Source organism: Rhinoderma darwinii, chromosome 5 (assembly GCF_050947455.1).
Source record: "Rhinoderma darwinii isolate aRhiDar2 chromosome 5, aRhiDar2.hap1, whole genome shotgun sequence".
Classification (NCBI taxonomy): Eukaryota; Metazoa; Chordata; class Amphibia; order Anura; family Rhinodermatidae; genus Rhinoderma; species Rhinoderma darwinii.
Genome location: NC_134691.1, coordinates 260,787,085 through 260,804,656, shown reverse-complemented (window position 1 = coordinate 260,804,656; position 17,572 = coordinate 260,787,085). Strand labels below are relative to the sequence as shown.

Below are 17,572 nucleotides of genomic sequence, written 5' to 3'. Positions count from 1 at the left end.
GTGCAAAAGCTTCAATACATGAAAAAAACTATATGAATTTGGTATTGCAATAATCATATCGACACCCAGGATAAAGTTAATATGTAATTTATGGGGCACGGTGAATAAAAAAAAAATAAAAAACAATAAAAAATTCCAGAATTGCTTGTTTTTAGTCATTTCCTCTTCCAAAAAATGAAATAAAAAAAGTGATCCAAAAGTCGTATGTGTCCTAAAATAGTACCAATAAAATCTACAGCTTGTCTCACAAAAAACAAGCCCTTACACACCTCCATCAACCGAAAAATAAAATTTATAGCACTAGTAATGCGGTGATGAAAGAAATCCCAATGTGCACACCGGAGGGGAATATTCCTTCAGTTTCAGGGCCCTAGTATATAGGAACTAGGAAAGGAAGGGGCATAGCACATCTGCAGGAAGCGAGGGCGCCCGTATTATATCAGCAACACCCTTTCCGAGCAAAATTTCCGTGCAAAATTACAAAGGAGGAAAAGTCCCCAAAAGGTGCAGTGTTACAAAAAAGGGATAAGAAAGGATACCGTTTATCAGTGCGACACTGGCCTGTGCATAATGGATTGCTTCACAGCGTACCACACATCTATGGATAGTTTTATTATTTACCTCATTATTATACCCTCTTGTTATGCCCTGATGTACTCCGCTCAGATTGCCTATGCCCCTACATAATAAACTGAAATACCAGTAAAACGCCAAACAAAACTACTACCAAGCAAAATAATCCAAATGACGGTCCTTCCCTTCTAAGTCCTACAGTGTGCCCAAACCGCAATTTACGTGAACACATGTAAGGCATTGCCATACCCAGGAGAACCTGCTTATCAATTTATAGGGTAAGATTCTCCAGTGGCACAAGCTGGGCACAACATATTGAGCGGTGGATGGCATATCAGTGGAAAAATTGCAATTTTCACTCTGCATCATCCACTGCGTACTTATTTCTGAAAAACAACTTTGCTCACTGCACCCCTTGATAAATGCCTTTAGGGGTGTAGTTTGTAAAATAGAGTCACTTTTTTTTTGGTACATCAGGTTTTTTCAAAGGCGACATTGTGTCCGCAAATCATTTCAGCAAAACCTATGCTCAGTTAAATACTACTCCTTTTCTTCTGAACCCTCCCATATGTCCAAACAGCAGTTTATAAGCACATATATGATATTATTATACTCGGTAGACATTGCTTTACAAATGTTGGGGTGATTTTTCTTATTTTTATTTCTTGTGAAAATTAAAAATGCTGATCTAAAACGACATCTTATTGTGAAAAAAAATATTTTTATTTTTTTATTTTCACGGCTTATTTCTAATTCAACAAAAAAACTTTAGGGGTCATCATTTTCACTATACCCCTAGATGATTCCTCAAGCGGTGTAGTTTCCTAAATGGATTCGATTTTGTGGTGTTTCCACTGTACTAGTACTACAGGGGCTCTGTAGCCTGGGTTTGAGAGAGCTCTTTTCATAGGTACCTTTGCTGTTACAGGCTGCTACAAACCCAGTGATGGCATTATTGAATCCAGGGGCAAGCCAATTTGCTGATAACTGACTGCACATACTCTCCTTGGAGAGGTGCGGTCACCCGTGTGCCAGGTGTGTCATCATTGGATATAGAGACCTGGGAAGACATAACTTGGTCCCTACAGTCAAGAGGCCATCCTCTTTCAGGCAGCCCCTTTCTCTTGCAATGGTGCTTCTCCACCTCGTCTACTTGTGCCTGGAGGCCCTTCAACACCTGGAGGTCCACTCCTGTCACTAGCAGGTGGGTGAATGTGCTAACCCCTCCTTCACCGGCCAGCATTACAGCCGCTATGGCAGCCTCATCAGTCTTTCTATTGCCAGCAGTCCACATTTGTAATCTATATTTCATGCAAATACTTGGTCTGAGCTTGTTGTAGTATTTCAGTATCAGCGTGTGGGACCATGATGAGATCATGGTTGAGACTATATCAATAGCTCCGTCCTTCAGTCAAAAGAGAGAGCACCTCTCCGTATTGTGTGAAGATAAGACACAATTAGGTTCACATTCCTTCTAACACTTCCACGTATTGTAATCAGCTGACTCTTGCCTCACCACTCCCTCCTCTCAGACCCATTCTTGTAGAACTATGGGTCTCAGCAAGACCAAATGCTGAAAAAAAAGAAGACTCTTCTGTATTTATAATTCCTAAACCTGACTTTACACAGCTAACTTAGTTATTTAAACCTTATATGTAAGTTACGTTAAAAAGCCAGCTTATTCACACAACCTTGTATTTAAGTTCAGTGTTCTAGGGAATTTTTTTTACACACTCCAGAATAACTAACCGTTGAATTAGTTTGGTAGATACACAAAATGTTCTCAATCTGGATCGAATTATCTAACATCAAACAGTACAGCTGGTTAGGAGTGGAGAGCATACAGTATAGATATAAAAATCAAACTTATACTGTAGCCACTTGGTCTCCAAGCCCATCAGCCATGCAATACCTGCTTAATTTGTAAGCTTTGCTATCCTTTTCCTTTGTTTTTGTCTTCCTAACATTGGGAAGAGATTTCCCCTATTTAAAGAGGCTCTGTCACCAGATTTTGCAACCCCTATCTCCTATTGCAGCAGATCGGTGCTGCAATGTAGATAAGAGTAACGTTTTTGTTTTTTTTAAAACGAGCATTTTTGGCCAAGTTATGACCATTTTTATATTTATGCAAATGAGGCTTTCTAAAGTACAACTGGGCGTGTTTAAAGTAGAAGTACAACTGGGCGTGTATTATGTGCGTACATTTTAACTTCTTTTACTAGCTGGGCGTTGTGAATGGGAGTGTATGATGCTGACGAATCAGCATCATCCACTTCTCTTCGTTAACACCCAGCTTCTGGCAGTGCACAGACACAGCGTGTTCTCGAGAGATCACGCTGTGACGTCACATCCTGCCCCAGGTCCTGCATCGTGTCGGACGAGCGAGGACACAGCGGCACCAGAGGCTACAGTTGATTCTGCAGCAGCAACAGCGTTTGCAGGTAAGTCCGACACGATGCAGGACCTGGGGCAGGAAGTGAGTGACGTCACAGCGTGATCTCGCGAGGACACGCTGTGTCTGTGCACTGCCAGAAGCTGGGTGTTAACGAAGAGAAGTGGATGATGCCGATTCGTCAGCATCATACACTCCCATTAACAACGCCCAGCTAGTAAAAGAAGTAAAAACGCCCAGATGTACGCACATAATACATGCCCAGTTGTACTTTTACTTTAAACACGCCCAGTTGTACTTTAGAAAGCCTCATTTGCATAAATATAAAAATGGTCATAACTTGGCCAAAAATGCTAGTTTTAAAAAAAAAACAAAAAACGTTACTCTTATCTACATTGCAGCGCCGATCTGCTGCAATAGGAGATAGGGGTTGCAAAATCTGGTGACAGAGCCTCTTTAAACAACCTCCCTTTGACATTCCTGCTTTTTTTAACATTCTGTTACGACCTTCGACTGCATCCTTTCCTACTCCACTGACAACTATATCAACTGCTAGATGTCAGACAGTGTTTACTTGAAGAACTATCCATTTGGAGTTCTTCTTAATACTAGTTCCCAGAACCTGGAATTCTATCCTAGTCTGTACTTTTTATAGTCTTTTCAGTATCTCTAAAACAAGGCGGAAGGATATCTCTACTTGCGACTATATCAACCGCTAGATGACCTCCATCCCCCAGACAGTGTGTACTTGAAGAACTACACTTTTGGAGTTCATCTTTGCTACCAGTTCCCTAGAACGGGGAATTAATGTAAAGTTCTAGCCCGTTCCTTTTATAGTCTTATAGTATATCCTTTTCTGTGGTCTCTAGTAATCTCTATCATCAAACACAGTACAAACCGAAAGAAACAACCCCCCAAACAAGACAAATGCAGACACACGCAGTCAAGGGTTACATGAGACAAATTCTGATCACCGTTCGTCAAATTCTGATCACAGTTCGTCAAATTTATACTGTTCCGCAGGCTGGAGTCTATGGGACCAAGCTTGGGACAGTCCACCGGCTAATGCCACAGGCACAAGGTATGGGTGAAATGGTTTGTAAGAATCAAAGGTTCTTGCCGCGGTTTTGTAGTTTTACAGTTTCTTTGATTATCAGTGAGCTTCCAGTTAAACTGGCACATTGTGGGTCCCGGATTTTGGCACCAATGAATTATCGGAGTAGCCTGGGTTTGGGAGAGCTAAAGCTACTCTAAGAGTCCAGCCTCCGAGTCCAAATCAGGATAATGATGCATCGGAGAGAAGACACAAACATGGAAGTCCATTAGTAACACACTGTGGCATTTCTCTGTAGAATCATGCCCTGTTCCATTTATTTATACAGGACAAGATGCCAAACAGAGATAACATACAAAAGCCAATAGGAAACACACACAATTATAAGTATAGCCTCATTGCAGCGGGAGCCTGTCGGACACTCCCTGAGCCCCCACCTTTGGGAAAATACAAGTTAAACTGAACTTTACACTTTTCTGGGGGTTTTACAGACCACGTACAAAAAAACAATCATTAACTCTTTATCTCATTCTCATATCCGAATTATACAGTCTAAACTACTTAACCCTTTGGTTGCTTTCATAGTTTCCACAAACAATTCCAAAAGCCAAATGGCACTCCTTCCCTTCCCTTCTGAGCCTTACTGTGTGCCCAGACAGCAGTTTATGACTGCATATGGGGTATCGCCGTACCTGGGAGATATTGCTTTACAAATGTTAAGGTGCTATTTTTCCTTTAGTTCTTGTGAAAATTTTTGGAAAAAATTTAGATTTTCATTTTTACGGCCTACTTCCAATAATTTCTGCAAAAAACCTGTGGGGTCAAAATTCGCACTATAGCCCTAGATAATTTCCTTGAGGGATGTAGTTTCCCAAATGGGGTCACTCAAGGGGGGTTTCCACTCATTTTGACCCTCAAGGGCTTTGCAAATGTGGCATGGCCTCTGCAAACCATTCCAGCTAAATTTGAGCACAAATTGTTCAGGGTTATTGATAAATTTAGAGAAGGTAAAATAATAATATGTGGGGATTACAACATGGTAATGAACACATCTTTGGATTCAACCTCTAGCAGTAGACTCTATCAAATCTCCTTGAAGAAGTTGGTTTGGAATAGAGAATTAAATGATAGTTGGAGGAATCAGCATGGTACGGAGAGGGATTTTTCCTTTTTTTCAAGTCCGCACAATTGTTATTCTAGAATTGACATGTTTCTCATAGATAAAGATCTCTTACTTCTCATGGAAAATTCTACCATAGAAGTTATTAAGTGGTGTGACCATGCGGCCATAACTCTATCCTTAAAAGAACATAATAATTCTAATCCCGCCTTTATATGGAGATGTAATCCGTTTCTCCTGTCCCACTCTAAATACAAACAGGAAATAATTAGAGACCTGGGAGAATACTTTGAAACTAATGATACAGGAGAGATTCATATCCACTCGCTTTGGAATGCTCATAAGGCGTTCATAAGGGGATCCTTGATACGTATGGGTCACATTGTCAAGAAACTACGTTTAAATATCATCACAAAACTTACGAAACAAATCCGCCGCATCCGTTACACAAGCCACTAGTTTACACAATTTGCGCCATGAGTTACGCTTGGCCATGGTCTCTGATTGTGAGAAAAATCTGCGCAAAAGCAAAACTAAATATTTTTCTCAAAATAATAAAGCTGGTAAATTACTAGCTGCCCGACTTAAGCACCATCATCAAAAATCTAGAATTACTTATATCTTGGACCCGAACACTCATGCACAAATTTCACATCCGGTTGATATTGCTAATCAATTTAAGGATTTCTATGAATCTTTATATAACATAAACAGGGATCCCTTCACGTCCAAACCAACTGTGAATGCCATCCAGTCCTTTTTGGACACCATCCCCTTATCTGAATTAACGCCTAGTCAACTGCATAGTCTAAACGCCGCGATTTCAGTGACGGAAGAAACTGACATCTTACGAACATTACCACCAGACAAGGCGCCGGGTCGTGATGGTCTAACCAACTCTTATTATAAAACATTTCATTAAATCCTCTCCTCATACTTATGTAGATTTTTCCAAATTGCCCAATCCTCGGGGTCCTTCTAGGCCCATTTCTTTATTAAATTTTGATCTGAAAATATATGCCAAATTAATAGCGAATCGATTGGCCCCTATTTTGCCATGTCTAATAGCGGATGACCAGACTGGCTTCATTAGGGGGAGATAGGGGTCGGACAATACCAGACGGGTGGTAGGTCTGTTGCACCATAACGAGAAAAGACACATCCCGTCGGTCTTGTTAGCTTTGGATGCAGAGAAGGCGTTTGACCTCATTTCTTGGTTGTACGCCTTCACTACCCTTGAACAAATGGGTTTTTCAGGTACTATAATGTCGGCCATTCAGGCTTTGTACTCTGAACCTTCGGCACATGTATATACAAATGGGGTGTTTTCTGGAGATTTTGGAATTTATAATGGTACTAGACAGGGCTGCCCACTGTCACCCCTCATATTCGTGTTGTCTATGGAACCTTTAGCCCAGCTTCTTAGATCACATACAGATCTGCAGGGCATTAAAATAGGGTCAAAAACGCATACTATATCCTTTTATGCTGATGACGTCATTTTGTCGCTGTCTAGCCTGGAGACTTTTCTAGAAGCTGCTATGGACTGTATATCGCAGTTGGGTCGTGTCTCCCTATATAAACTTAATACACAAAAGTCTCAGATCCTTCCCCTGCATCTCTCGATCTCATCTTTATATTTTCTCCAATCTAAGTACCCATTTAAATGGAATAAGACGAAAATCACATATTTTGGCCTCACTTTGATGGTTAACCATAAAGCATTATTTGGGACTAATTATATCCCTCTACTACAGGTGTTTCAGGATGAGATCGATAGAATGCTTAAAGTGGAGGTTTCCTGGTTAGGTAGAATTGCCACATTTAAAATACTTCTCCTACCGAAATTATTATATTTGTTTCGAACTCTCCCCATAACTATTCCCAAATCTTATTTTTCTCACATTCAACGCATTTTGATTAACTTTATTTGGGCAAAAAAGAAATCACGAGTTGCATCTCATATACTCATCAAAGATAAAAAAAATCAGGGGGCCTGAGAGTTCCTAGTATATTTGGGTACTATGTTAATTCTGTGGCAGCCCAGGCACAGTCGTAACTCCATTTCCTCTCAATCGGAGTTTAAAAAAAACTGGCCCGATTGTTCGCTGGGAACAGGATTTGGGGAAAACGTTTTCAGACCATCAATGGACCTCAGCCTTTAAATGGACACATACCTCACTTAGATGTGTCTCACATGTAGAAGCTGCTACCAAGACATTTCTTTGTTGGTATTTCACGCCAGATCGTCTACACTCAATGTGTCCAAACATCTCCCCATTATCCTGGCGTAATTGTGGTAAGGAGAGTTCGCTCATACATGTTCTATGGGAATGTCCCCTTATTGAGAAATATTGGACTGAGGTGATTACTCTACTGTCTGACATGTTTTCTATGGAAGTTTTGCCCAACTCACAGTCGATTCTATTATTTTTGGAAATGGATAATGTACCTGTTGTTCATAGGAGGTTATTTTGTAAGGTCTTAGTTTTTTGCCAAAATTGGTTCTAACACGTTATTGGAAACAAGTGGAGATCCCTCAACTTTCCAAACTAATTTCAGCAATAAACGCATCCTATGTATACGAAAAGGCCATAGCATATGTCAATTTTTCAATTTCATCTTTTGAGAAATATTGGATAGCTTGGACAAACTGTCACTTTTGCTCAGGGAGGTAGTAATTAAATAAAGTCCGGTTGGGCTAGATTTAGCTAAAAATGTCGGATTATTACTACTGTTGTTTTTGTTTGTTTGTGTAATCTTCTATATGCTTGCACTGTCATCACCTGTACTGTGAAACCTAATTCACTGAATAGAGCGTGTTTTTACTTTTTGACCAAGTGGGCGTTGTAAAGAAGTGTATGACACTGACCAATCAGCGTAGTACACTTCTCTCCATTCATTTATTCAGCACATAGTGATCTTGCTAGATCATGATGTGCAGTCACATACTCACACATTAACGTTACTGTGTCCAGCAGAGCAAGCGTAATCTCGCGTGATGACGCTGTAAACTGTCAAACTGTGCTGTCTGTCCCACACAAACGTTACCGAAGTGTCGGGATTCTGAATAGACATCGCGTCCTGGCTGCAAGCGATGTCTATTTACTGTCAAAACACTTCAGTAACGTTAATGTGTGAGTGTGTGACTGCACATCATGATCTAGCAAGATTACTATGTGCAGAGTAAATGAATGGAGAAAAGTATATGACGCTGAATGGTCAGCGTCATACACTTCTCTCCACAATGCCCACTTGGTCAAAAAGTAAAAACACGCCCAGTTGGGAATTAAGAAAGTCATTAGAATAAATGTAAAATAGGTCATAACTCCGTCAAAATTGATCGTTTTTCTAAATAAAAAACACAGCTGTAATCTACATTACAGCGCCGATCACATTATGTAGAAGATAGGGCACTTATAATGTGGTGACAGAGCCTTTTTAATGGGCATGGGCACACACATGTTTTAGATTGACTGATTGCTCCTGTCACGGTATGTGGACCCACTAGGCCGCACCGCCGTAGCAAGGAGGCAGCTGGCCAAACAACAGGGTACCCCACAATACAAAGTCCCGCACAAGGGTACCTGGATAGTCCAGACAGTGGCCGCAGCTCTGGCACGGATGGAGGTGGGTGCAGCAGGTAACGCCAGAAGTGGCGGATGACAGCAGGTGCTGCAGGATGCGCCAGACGCGGCGAATCCCTCTGGAGGTGGCAGATGACACAGGACGTGGTGGATGACACCGGACGTGGCAAACAACAGCAGGTGCAATAGACACGACTCCAAGTAGTAGGCACAGGAACAAGAACAAAGCACGGGATACAGGAACAGATAACAGGGCACGGGTAACAACTGGAACGGGAAACACTAAGGGACCATTTGCAAGACAGACTTGGGCTATACTAACAACGCTCAGGCAAGGATCAGAAGGGCTGGGGCCTTCTTATAGACCAGGAAATCATGTCAGTTGATGATGATTTCCTTCATGTGCGCGCGCTGGCCCTTTAAGAGCGGGCACGAGCGTGCGCGCGCACCCTACGGGACACAGCGGAGCGGAAGTGAGCGCTAGCATCTCCTAGGAAGGAGATGGGGACCAGCGCTGACAGATCCATGGCTGCGGGCATCAGGAGGAGAGTAGACCCGATGGCCCGTGGCCATGGACGCTACAGCTCCCATGATCACCCTGGACAATAAGAAGGGCCCTGCCCCTTACTTCATTTCCTGAGCGTTGTTGTGTTTACCCGTGTTAGACTTTGCAAATGGTCCATTAGTGTTTTCCAGTTCCCAGTGTTCCCGTTCCTGTCACCTGTATCCCGTACTACCTTGTTCCTGTGCCATAGAGAGTTGGAGTCGTGTTGTGTCGTATACTACGCCTGCTGTGTTTCACTGCGCCTGGTGTCTGCCTGCTGCCAAGGTCCCATCTGTGTCTGCCATCGCTACTGTCTGTATTGCCACAGGTACCCTTATTCGAACTATTGACCTTGCCTTGGTATCCTATTTGGCTAGCTGCTATCCCGCTACGGTGGTACGGCCCAGTGGGTCCACACACCCATCGTGACAGTGAGTGGTAGAACAGAGGCCTTACAGTCCCGTGCTCTACCAATGGATTCAACTGTATCTGCGTCCTGAAGATGCAGATAGAGTTTAAACCGGGAGAAATTTATTCATAAAACCGAAATTCACAAGATGACGTTGATTAATTGGGCTGAATTTAATTTTCAATTATTTTTCGATTAATTGCCCAGTCCTAGTAGGGAGCCAGAACTCTGGGCAAAAGCTGATTTTTCTATTTTGTCTGGAGTATCACTTTAAATTCCAGCAGTCATATTTATGTAACTAGAAATTAAATCTCATAGCTTTATGTTTTCTCAGTAAGGAAAGGAAATATTATGCTTTGTAAGTCACAGCTGTGCAGAGGAATTAAGGTAAACACATTTAGATTTCGACCCCAGAGTTTTAGAAGAATTTCGCAGTTTATTTGATATTTGTATTGTAGCTGTCGTGTATCACAGTCTGGTTGCCATCAGTAGCAGTTGTGAAGTCCCTTACAGTAATCTTTCACATCTTCCCTGCTCATGGGAACCCTGACAGTGTGATAAAGTGTTGGCTTTTCCATCTCTCTCATTCCCTAGTCTCCTCAGTTGTGTTCAATACTTACGCAAACCTTCCAGGTTCATTCTGCTCTGTCACATACTGAATGACATCTGTGTCCCAATACGGCCTTCTTTCAAAACCATCAGAACTAATCCTTCCTTCTCTTTCTGTTATTGTAGGACATTTTCTTTCAAGTTCTGGCCTTGAGTTGTCTTTTTCTTTCAAGCTGGAAACGTTAGTTATATCTGCTACTAATGAAGCAGAATAGTTCACATCACATCTTCTAATCGGCTTCTCAATCAGCTATTGTAGAGCCTTCGACTGAAAATTAGCTTTGTTAGAAACAGAAATCACTAAACTGAAGAAAAAACGTAACATTTTATTTCAGTTTTCGTAATCTTAACAGTCTAATGTTAATTTTACCCTTTGTGTACAGTAATATACATAGAAATATCATATACTGGATTATATGATACTAGGTGCCATGCTATTTCTTCAGAAGCTGCATTTGTCCTGCCCACTGCTTATCTAGTGCACTCCCAGTCAGTACAGACAGGAAAATATTGCAAAACAAGTTACATAGTTAGTACGGTTGAAAAAAGACACATGTCCATCAAGTTCAACCAAGGGATTGGAAAAGAGATGGGAAAAATTTCTACACATAAGAGCTAATATTTTTTCGTTCTAGGAAATTATCTAAGCTTTTTTTAAAGAGGCTGTCACCGCATTATACGTGCCCTATCTTGTACATAATGTGATCGGCGCTGTAATGTAGATTACAGCAGTGTTTTTTATTTAGAAAAATGATAATTTTTTACGGAGTTATAACCTATATTAGCTCTATGCTAATGAGTTTCTTAATGGACAACTGGGCGTGTTTTACTTTTTGACCAAGTGGGCGTTGTGGAGAGAAGTGTATGACGCTGACCAATCAGCGTCATACACTTCTCTCCCCATTCATTTACACAGCACATAGTAATCTTACTAGATCACTATGTGCAGCCACATACACACACACTAACGTTACTCAAGTGTCCTGACAGTGAATATACATTACCTCCAGCCAGGACGTGATGTATATTTAGAATCCTGACACTTCGCTAATGTTTGTGTGAGATTTACAGCAAGGCATGTGTAATCTTGTTTTAAATTACAGTTTACAGTGTAATCTAGCGAGATTACACTTGCCTTGCTATAAATCTCACACAAACATTAGTGAAATGTCAGGATTCTGAATAGACATCACGTCCTGGCTGGAGGTAATGTATACTCACTGTCAGGACACTTCAGTAACGTTAGTGTGTATGTACAGTGAAGGAAATAAGTATTTGATCCCTTGCTGATTTTGTACGTTTGCCCACTGTCAAAGACATGAGCAGTCTAGAATTTTTAGGCTAGGTTAATTTTACCAGTGAGAGATAGATTATATAAAAAAAAAAAAAAACTGAAAATCACATTGTCAAAATTATATATATTTATTTGCATTGTGCACAGAGAAATAAGTATTTGATCCCTTTGGCAAACAAGACTTAATACTTGGTGGCAAAACCCTTGTTGGCAAGCACAGTAGTCAGACATTTTTTGTAGTTGATGATGAGGTTTGCACACATGTTAGATGGAATTTTGGCCCACTCCTCTTTGCAGATTATCTGTAAATCATTAAGATTTCGAGGCTGTCGCTTGGCAACTCGGATCTTCAGCTCCCTCCATAAGTTTTCGATGGGATTAAGGTCTGGAGACTGGCTAGGCCACTCCATGACCTTAATGTGCTTCTTTTTGAGCCACTCCTTTGTTGCCTTGGCTGTATGTTTCGGGTCATTGTCGTGCTGGAAGACCCAGCCACGAGCCATTTTTAATGTCCTGGTGGAGGGAAGGAGGTTGTCACTCAGGATTTGACGGTACATGGCTCCATCCATTCTCCCATTGATGTGGTGAAGTAGTCCTGTGCCCTTAGCAGAGAAACACCCCCAAAACATAATGTTTCCACCTCCATGCTTGACAGTGGGGACGGTGTTCTTTGGGTCATAGGCAGCATTTCTCTTCCTCCAAACACGGCGAGTTGAGTTAATGTCAAAGAGCTCAATTTTAGTCTTATCTGACCACTGCACCTTCTCCCAATCACTCTCAGAATCATCCAGATGTTCATTTGCAAACTTCAGACGGGTCTGTACATGTGCCTTCTTGAGTAGGGGGACCTTGCGGGCACTGCAGGATTTTAATCCATTACGGCGTAATGTGTTACCAATGGTTTTCTTGGTGACTGTGGTCCCAGCTGCCTTGAGATCATTAACAAGTTCCCCCCGTGTAGTTTTCGGCTGAGCTCTCACCTTCCTCAGGATCAAGGATACCCCACGAGGTGAGATTTTGCATGGAGCCCCAGATCGATGTCGATTGACAGTCATTTTGGATGTCTTCCATTTTCTTACTATTGCACCAACAGTTGTCTCCTTCTCACCCAGCGTCTTACTTATGGTTTTGTAGCCCATTCCAGCCTTGTGCAGGTCTATGATCTTGTCCCTGACATCCTTAGAAAGCTCTTTGGTCTTGCCCATGTTGTAGAGGTTAGAGTCAGACTGATTAATTGAGTCTGTGGACAGGAGTCTTTTATACAGGTGACCATTTAAGACAGCTGTCTTTAATGCAGGCACCAAGTTAATTTGGAGCGTGTAACTGGTCTGGAGGAGGCTGAACTCTTAATGGTTGGTAGGGGATCAAATACTTATTTCTCTGTGCACAATGCAAATAAATATATATAATTTTGACTATGTGATTTTCAAGTTTTTTTTAAATATAATCTATCTCTCACTGGTAGAATTAACCTAGCCTAAAAAAAACTAGACTGTTCATGTCTTTGACAGTGGGCAAACTTACAAAATCAGCAAGGGATCAAATACTTATTTCCTTCACTGTATGTGGCTGCACATAGTGATTTTGTAAGATTACTATGTGCTGTGTAAATGAATGGGGAGAAGTGTATGACGCTGATTGGTCAGCATCATACACTTCTCTCCACAACGCCCACTTGGTCAAAAAGTAAAACACGCCAAGTTGTCCATTAAGAAACTCATTAGCATAAAGCTAGTCATAACTCCGTCAAAAATGATCGTTTTTCTAAATAAAAAACACTGCTGTAATCTACATTACAGCGCCGATCATATTATGTTCAAGATAGAGCACTTATAATGTGGTGACAGAGCCTCTTTAAAGCCATCTACTGTCCCTGCTGTGACCAGCTCCTACGGTAGACTATTCCATAGATTAACAGTTCTCCAGACGGAGGGAGTGCCCCCTTGTTTTTTGAGGGGGTTTTTACATGGAACCGGATTTCACCATATTTTTTGTATGTGCCATTCATATATGTTTAGAAGTTAATCATGTCCCCCTTAGTCGTCTCTTTTCAAGACTAAATACGTTTAATTCTATTAATCTTTTCTCATAACTTAGATTTTCCATGCCCCTTATTAGCTTCGTTTCTCTTCTTTGCATTTTTTCCAACTCCAGGGCATCTTTTCTATGAACTGGAGCCCAGAACTGAACTGCATATTCTAGATGCTTTGTAAAGTAGTAATATTATATCCCTGTCCAAGTGATATCTAGTTTTAAAGCTTTGATGGCATGTTTTAGGTGGCGGCTGTTGGCTAGATGTCTTCAGAGTCCAACTTGTGTTTACAATAATAGTTTATCATTGGTATTTAACCCGTTAGTGACCGCCAATACGCCTTTTCACGGCAGACACTAATGGGCTTTATTCTGATGCATACGCCTTTTCACGGTGCTGCATCAGAATAAATAAACAGCAGGGAGCCGTTAAATCTCCCTGCTCTCAGCTACCAGAGGTATCTGGGGGCATCCCTGCTCGAACGGGTGAGATCGATATCCGTATCGATCTCACCCGTTTAACCCCTCAGATGCAGTGCTCAATAGTGAGCGCCGTATCTGAGTTGTTTTAGAGAGAGAGGGAGGGAGCTCCCTCTCATCCCACCGACACCCGGCGATAAGATCGCCGAGTATCTGTGTCTCCGATGGCAACCGGGGGCCTAATAAAGGCCCAAAGGTCTGCCTGTAGTGAATGCCTAGCAGATGCCTGTCCGTTTTAAATGGATAGGCAGTAAGTAATACACTGCAATACCAAAGTATTGCAGTGTATTATAAATGCGATCGGAGGATCGCATATTAAAGTCCCCTAGTGGGACTAGTAAAAAAAAAAAAAAAAAAGTTTAATAAATGTAAAAAAAATAAATGAAAACCCACTTTTTCCCCTTACAAAATGCTTTATTATTAAAAAAAAACAAAATAAAGTGAAAAAAATTACACATATTTGGTATCACCGCGTCCGTAACGACCCCTACTATAAAGCTATTACATTATTTAACACGCACAGTGAACGCCATAAAAAAATGAAATCAAAACCAATGGAAAAATTGCTGTTTTTTATGAATCCTGCCTTAAAAAAATTTGATAAAAAGTGATCTAATATATGTCGCATCTACTCCAAAAAGGTACCAATAAAAACTACAAGTCATCCCACAAAAAAAAAAAGCCCTCATACAACTGCAGCGGCGGAAAAATAAAAAAGTTATTGCTCTTCAAATATGGAGACAGAAAAACAAATAATTTTGAAAAAAAAGAGTTTTTACTGTGTAAAATTAGTGAGGGTATGTGCACACAATAACGAGAATTACGGCTGAAATTACAGAGCTGTTTTCAGGAGAAAACAGCTCCTGAATTTCAGACGTAATTGCTCGTACTCGCGTTTTGCGAGGCGTCAATTACGGCCGTAATTTGGAGCTGTTCTTCATTGGAATCAATGAAAAACGGCTCAAATTACGTCCCAAGAAGTGTCCTGCACTTCTTTGACGAGGCTATTATTTTACGCGCCGTCTTTTGACAGCGACGCGTAAAATGACAGGTCGTCGGCAAACCCATTGAAATGAATGGGCAGATGTTTGCCGACGTATTTGAGCCGTGTTTTCAGGCGTAATTCGAGGAGTAAAACGCCTCGTTTACGGCTGAAAATAGGTCGTGTGAACCCAGCCTAAAACATACAAAATCTATATAAATTTGGTATAGTTACAATCGTAACAACCCGGTGAATAAAGTGATTGTGTTATTTATACCACGCCGTAAACGGCGTTGATTTAGGATGCAAAAAAGAGTTGCAAAATTTCTGGTTTTTTTCTATTCCCCCTCAAAAAAAGTTATTAAAAGTTAATCAACAAATTCTATGTACCCCAAAATCCTGCTATTAAAAAATACAACTTGTCCCGCAAAACAACAAGACCTTATACAGCTATGTCGACGCAAAAATAAAAAAAGTTATAGGTCTTAGAATGCGAAGATGGAAAAACTTAAAAAATAGCTTGGTCTAAAATAGGCTGTTCATTAAGGGGTTAAAAAAATGTAAAAAAAATTGCCATGTGAGAAAAAAAATATAATGGGCCTTCTTTATCGACTTGGCATGAGAGGACTTTTTCAATTTGTTATTTTATTCTTTATTTTTTTTAGGTAGAAATTCCCTATAATAAAACACAACAATATATACTGGTAAATATGTAATGTGCTTTCTGTTACATGTATTATATTACCTTTTCTTTTTTTATCCAGGAAATTAGCACTTGTTCTCCTGAGTATTATAAATGGACACAATATTTGTTGGTGAAGATGTTTGAAGCTGGACTTGTTTACCAGAAAGAGGTAAGTTATTACTTACTCTTGTAGAGTCCCAAATGTGATTTTTTTTTTTTTTTATGGACAAGTAATAATCAATATCAGGTGGTTGGCTACCATTCTACAAAGAAGTATAAAAGTAGTTTTTAAGTTCACAATAACATGTTCATATTTCTTATGGAATTTGTGAAAAAAAAAAAACACCTTTGTGTGCCTCCTTGTTAAATTTCGGCTCATGGAGGTACACTACAGATCCATGTCAGTTTTTTAAGATTTATGTACATGAGGCCGCAAGCTGGGCACATTTATGTTTTGCAGCTGATCTTGTTGGACACATATAGAAAAATTCTTTATATAGTTCTCAAGTTTTAATTTCAGTGTGAGAAAGCATATGATCAAAGTAGAAGGGGCTGTTAACATTATTTTTATTTTTTGAAAATAGTGTTTTTTAAAGGGGCTTTATACCCCAAAGACGACACCTTATTGGGGTGCTTCTTAGTTAGCCTTTTCTTCGCTACAAAGCAAGCAGCCTTGACCTGCCTCTTTTATCAAACTAATTGTTTGATCTCTAGCAATAGTGGGAATAAAAACTGGATGTCTCCTACAGCACGGAGAATTTTGATTGTGATGATCATATTCACAATTGCAAGAACAAGTAAGTGAAACCTTTGGAATTACCTGGATTTCTGCATTGATTACTAATACAATGTGGTCTGATTGTTCTCTAAGTCACATTTATAAACAAACACAATGTAACTAAACTAATAACACACAAACCGTTGTACTGTTCATGTCTTTTATTGAGCATATTGAGTAAGCATCCACAGTGCAGGAAAAAAGTAAGTGAAACCGGAATTTAATAACCTGTAGATCCCCTGTTAGCAATAATAACCTCCCCCCAAACATTTTCTGAGATTTGCACAACACTGAGGAGGCATTTCGGCCTATCACTCCCTGCAAATGTGTTTCAATTCATCAATATTTTTAGGATGCCTTCCGTGCACAGCGCTCTTCAGCTCATGCCATAGAATCTCGAAAGGGTTAAGGTCAATACTCTGATATACCAAGACAAAAGACAATACTTCTTCATTTTCAACCATTCTTTATTTAATTTACTTGTCCGGTTGCATCACCCATTGTCCCTACAGCTTATGGTCATGGACTGCTGCCCTTGCATTTTCCTGCAAAGCAGCCATAAACCCTCATGCTCTCTTCACCATTCTTCACAGTTGGGATGATGTTTTAGTGTGCAATGTTCTTTTTCCTCCAAGCATAGTGTTGTGCATTTGTGCTTAAAAGTTCAATTTTTGCCTCATCTGACCATAGAATATCTTCCCAGAAGCATTGTGGAACATCCCGGTGGTCTTGAGCAAAGTTGAGATGGACCGGGAAAAAAATTTTGGGACGATAAGCGGCTTCTTTTTCTTTTAGTGGCCAGATGAACAGAGGTTTTTTGCAGTTTGTAGAGTCTTAAGTAGGTATTTTGCTGTTACCCTTGGTTTCTCTCACCTTTTTCTGGATTCCCTGTTCTCTTGGATTGATCTTAACAGGATGCCCACTCCTAGAGAGAGTAGCAACAGTTCATCTATAGGCAATTTGACTAACTGTGGATTGATGTCCATCCAGGTCTTTAGCAATGCTTTGGTAGCCTTTTCCAGCTTCATATGTCC

At 40.5% G+C, this 17,572-nt stretch overlaps 1 protein-coding gene across 2 annotated transcripts in view; it reads left to right on the top strand.

Moving 5' to 3' along the window:
• Positions 1 to 17,572, top strand: part of LARS2 (leucyl-tRNA synthetase 2, mitochondrial) — a 243,775-nt gene that overhangs the window by 99,257 nt on the left and 126,946 nt on the right. For both annotated transcript variants that reach the window (XM_075828588.1, XM_075828589.1), the window contains exon 6: positions 15,840 to 15,929. In XM_075828588.1, coding sequence (XP_075684703.1) covers positions 15,840 to 15,929 — 90 coding nt within the window. The remainder of the gene's footprint in view (positions 1 to 15,839; positions 15,930 to 17,572) is intronic.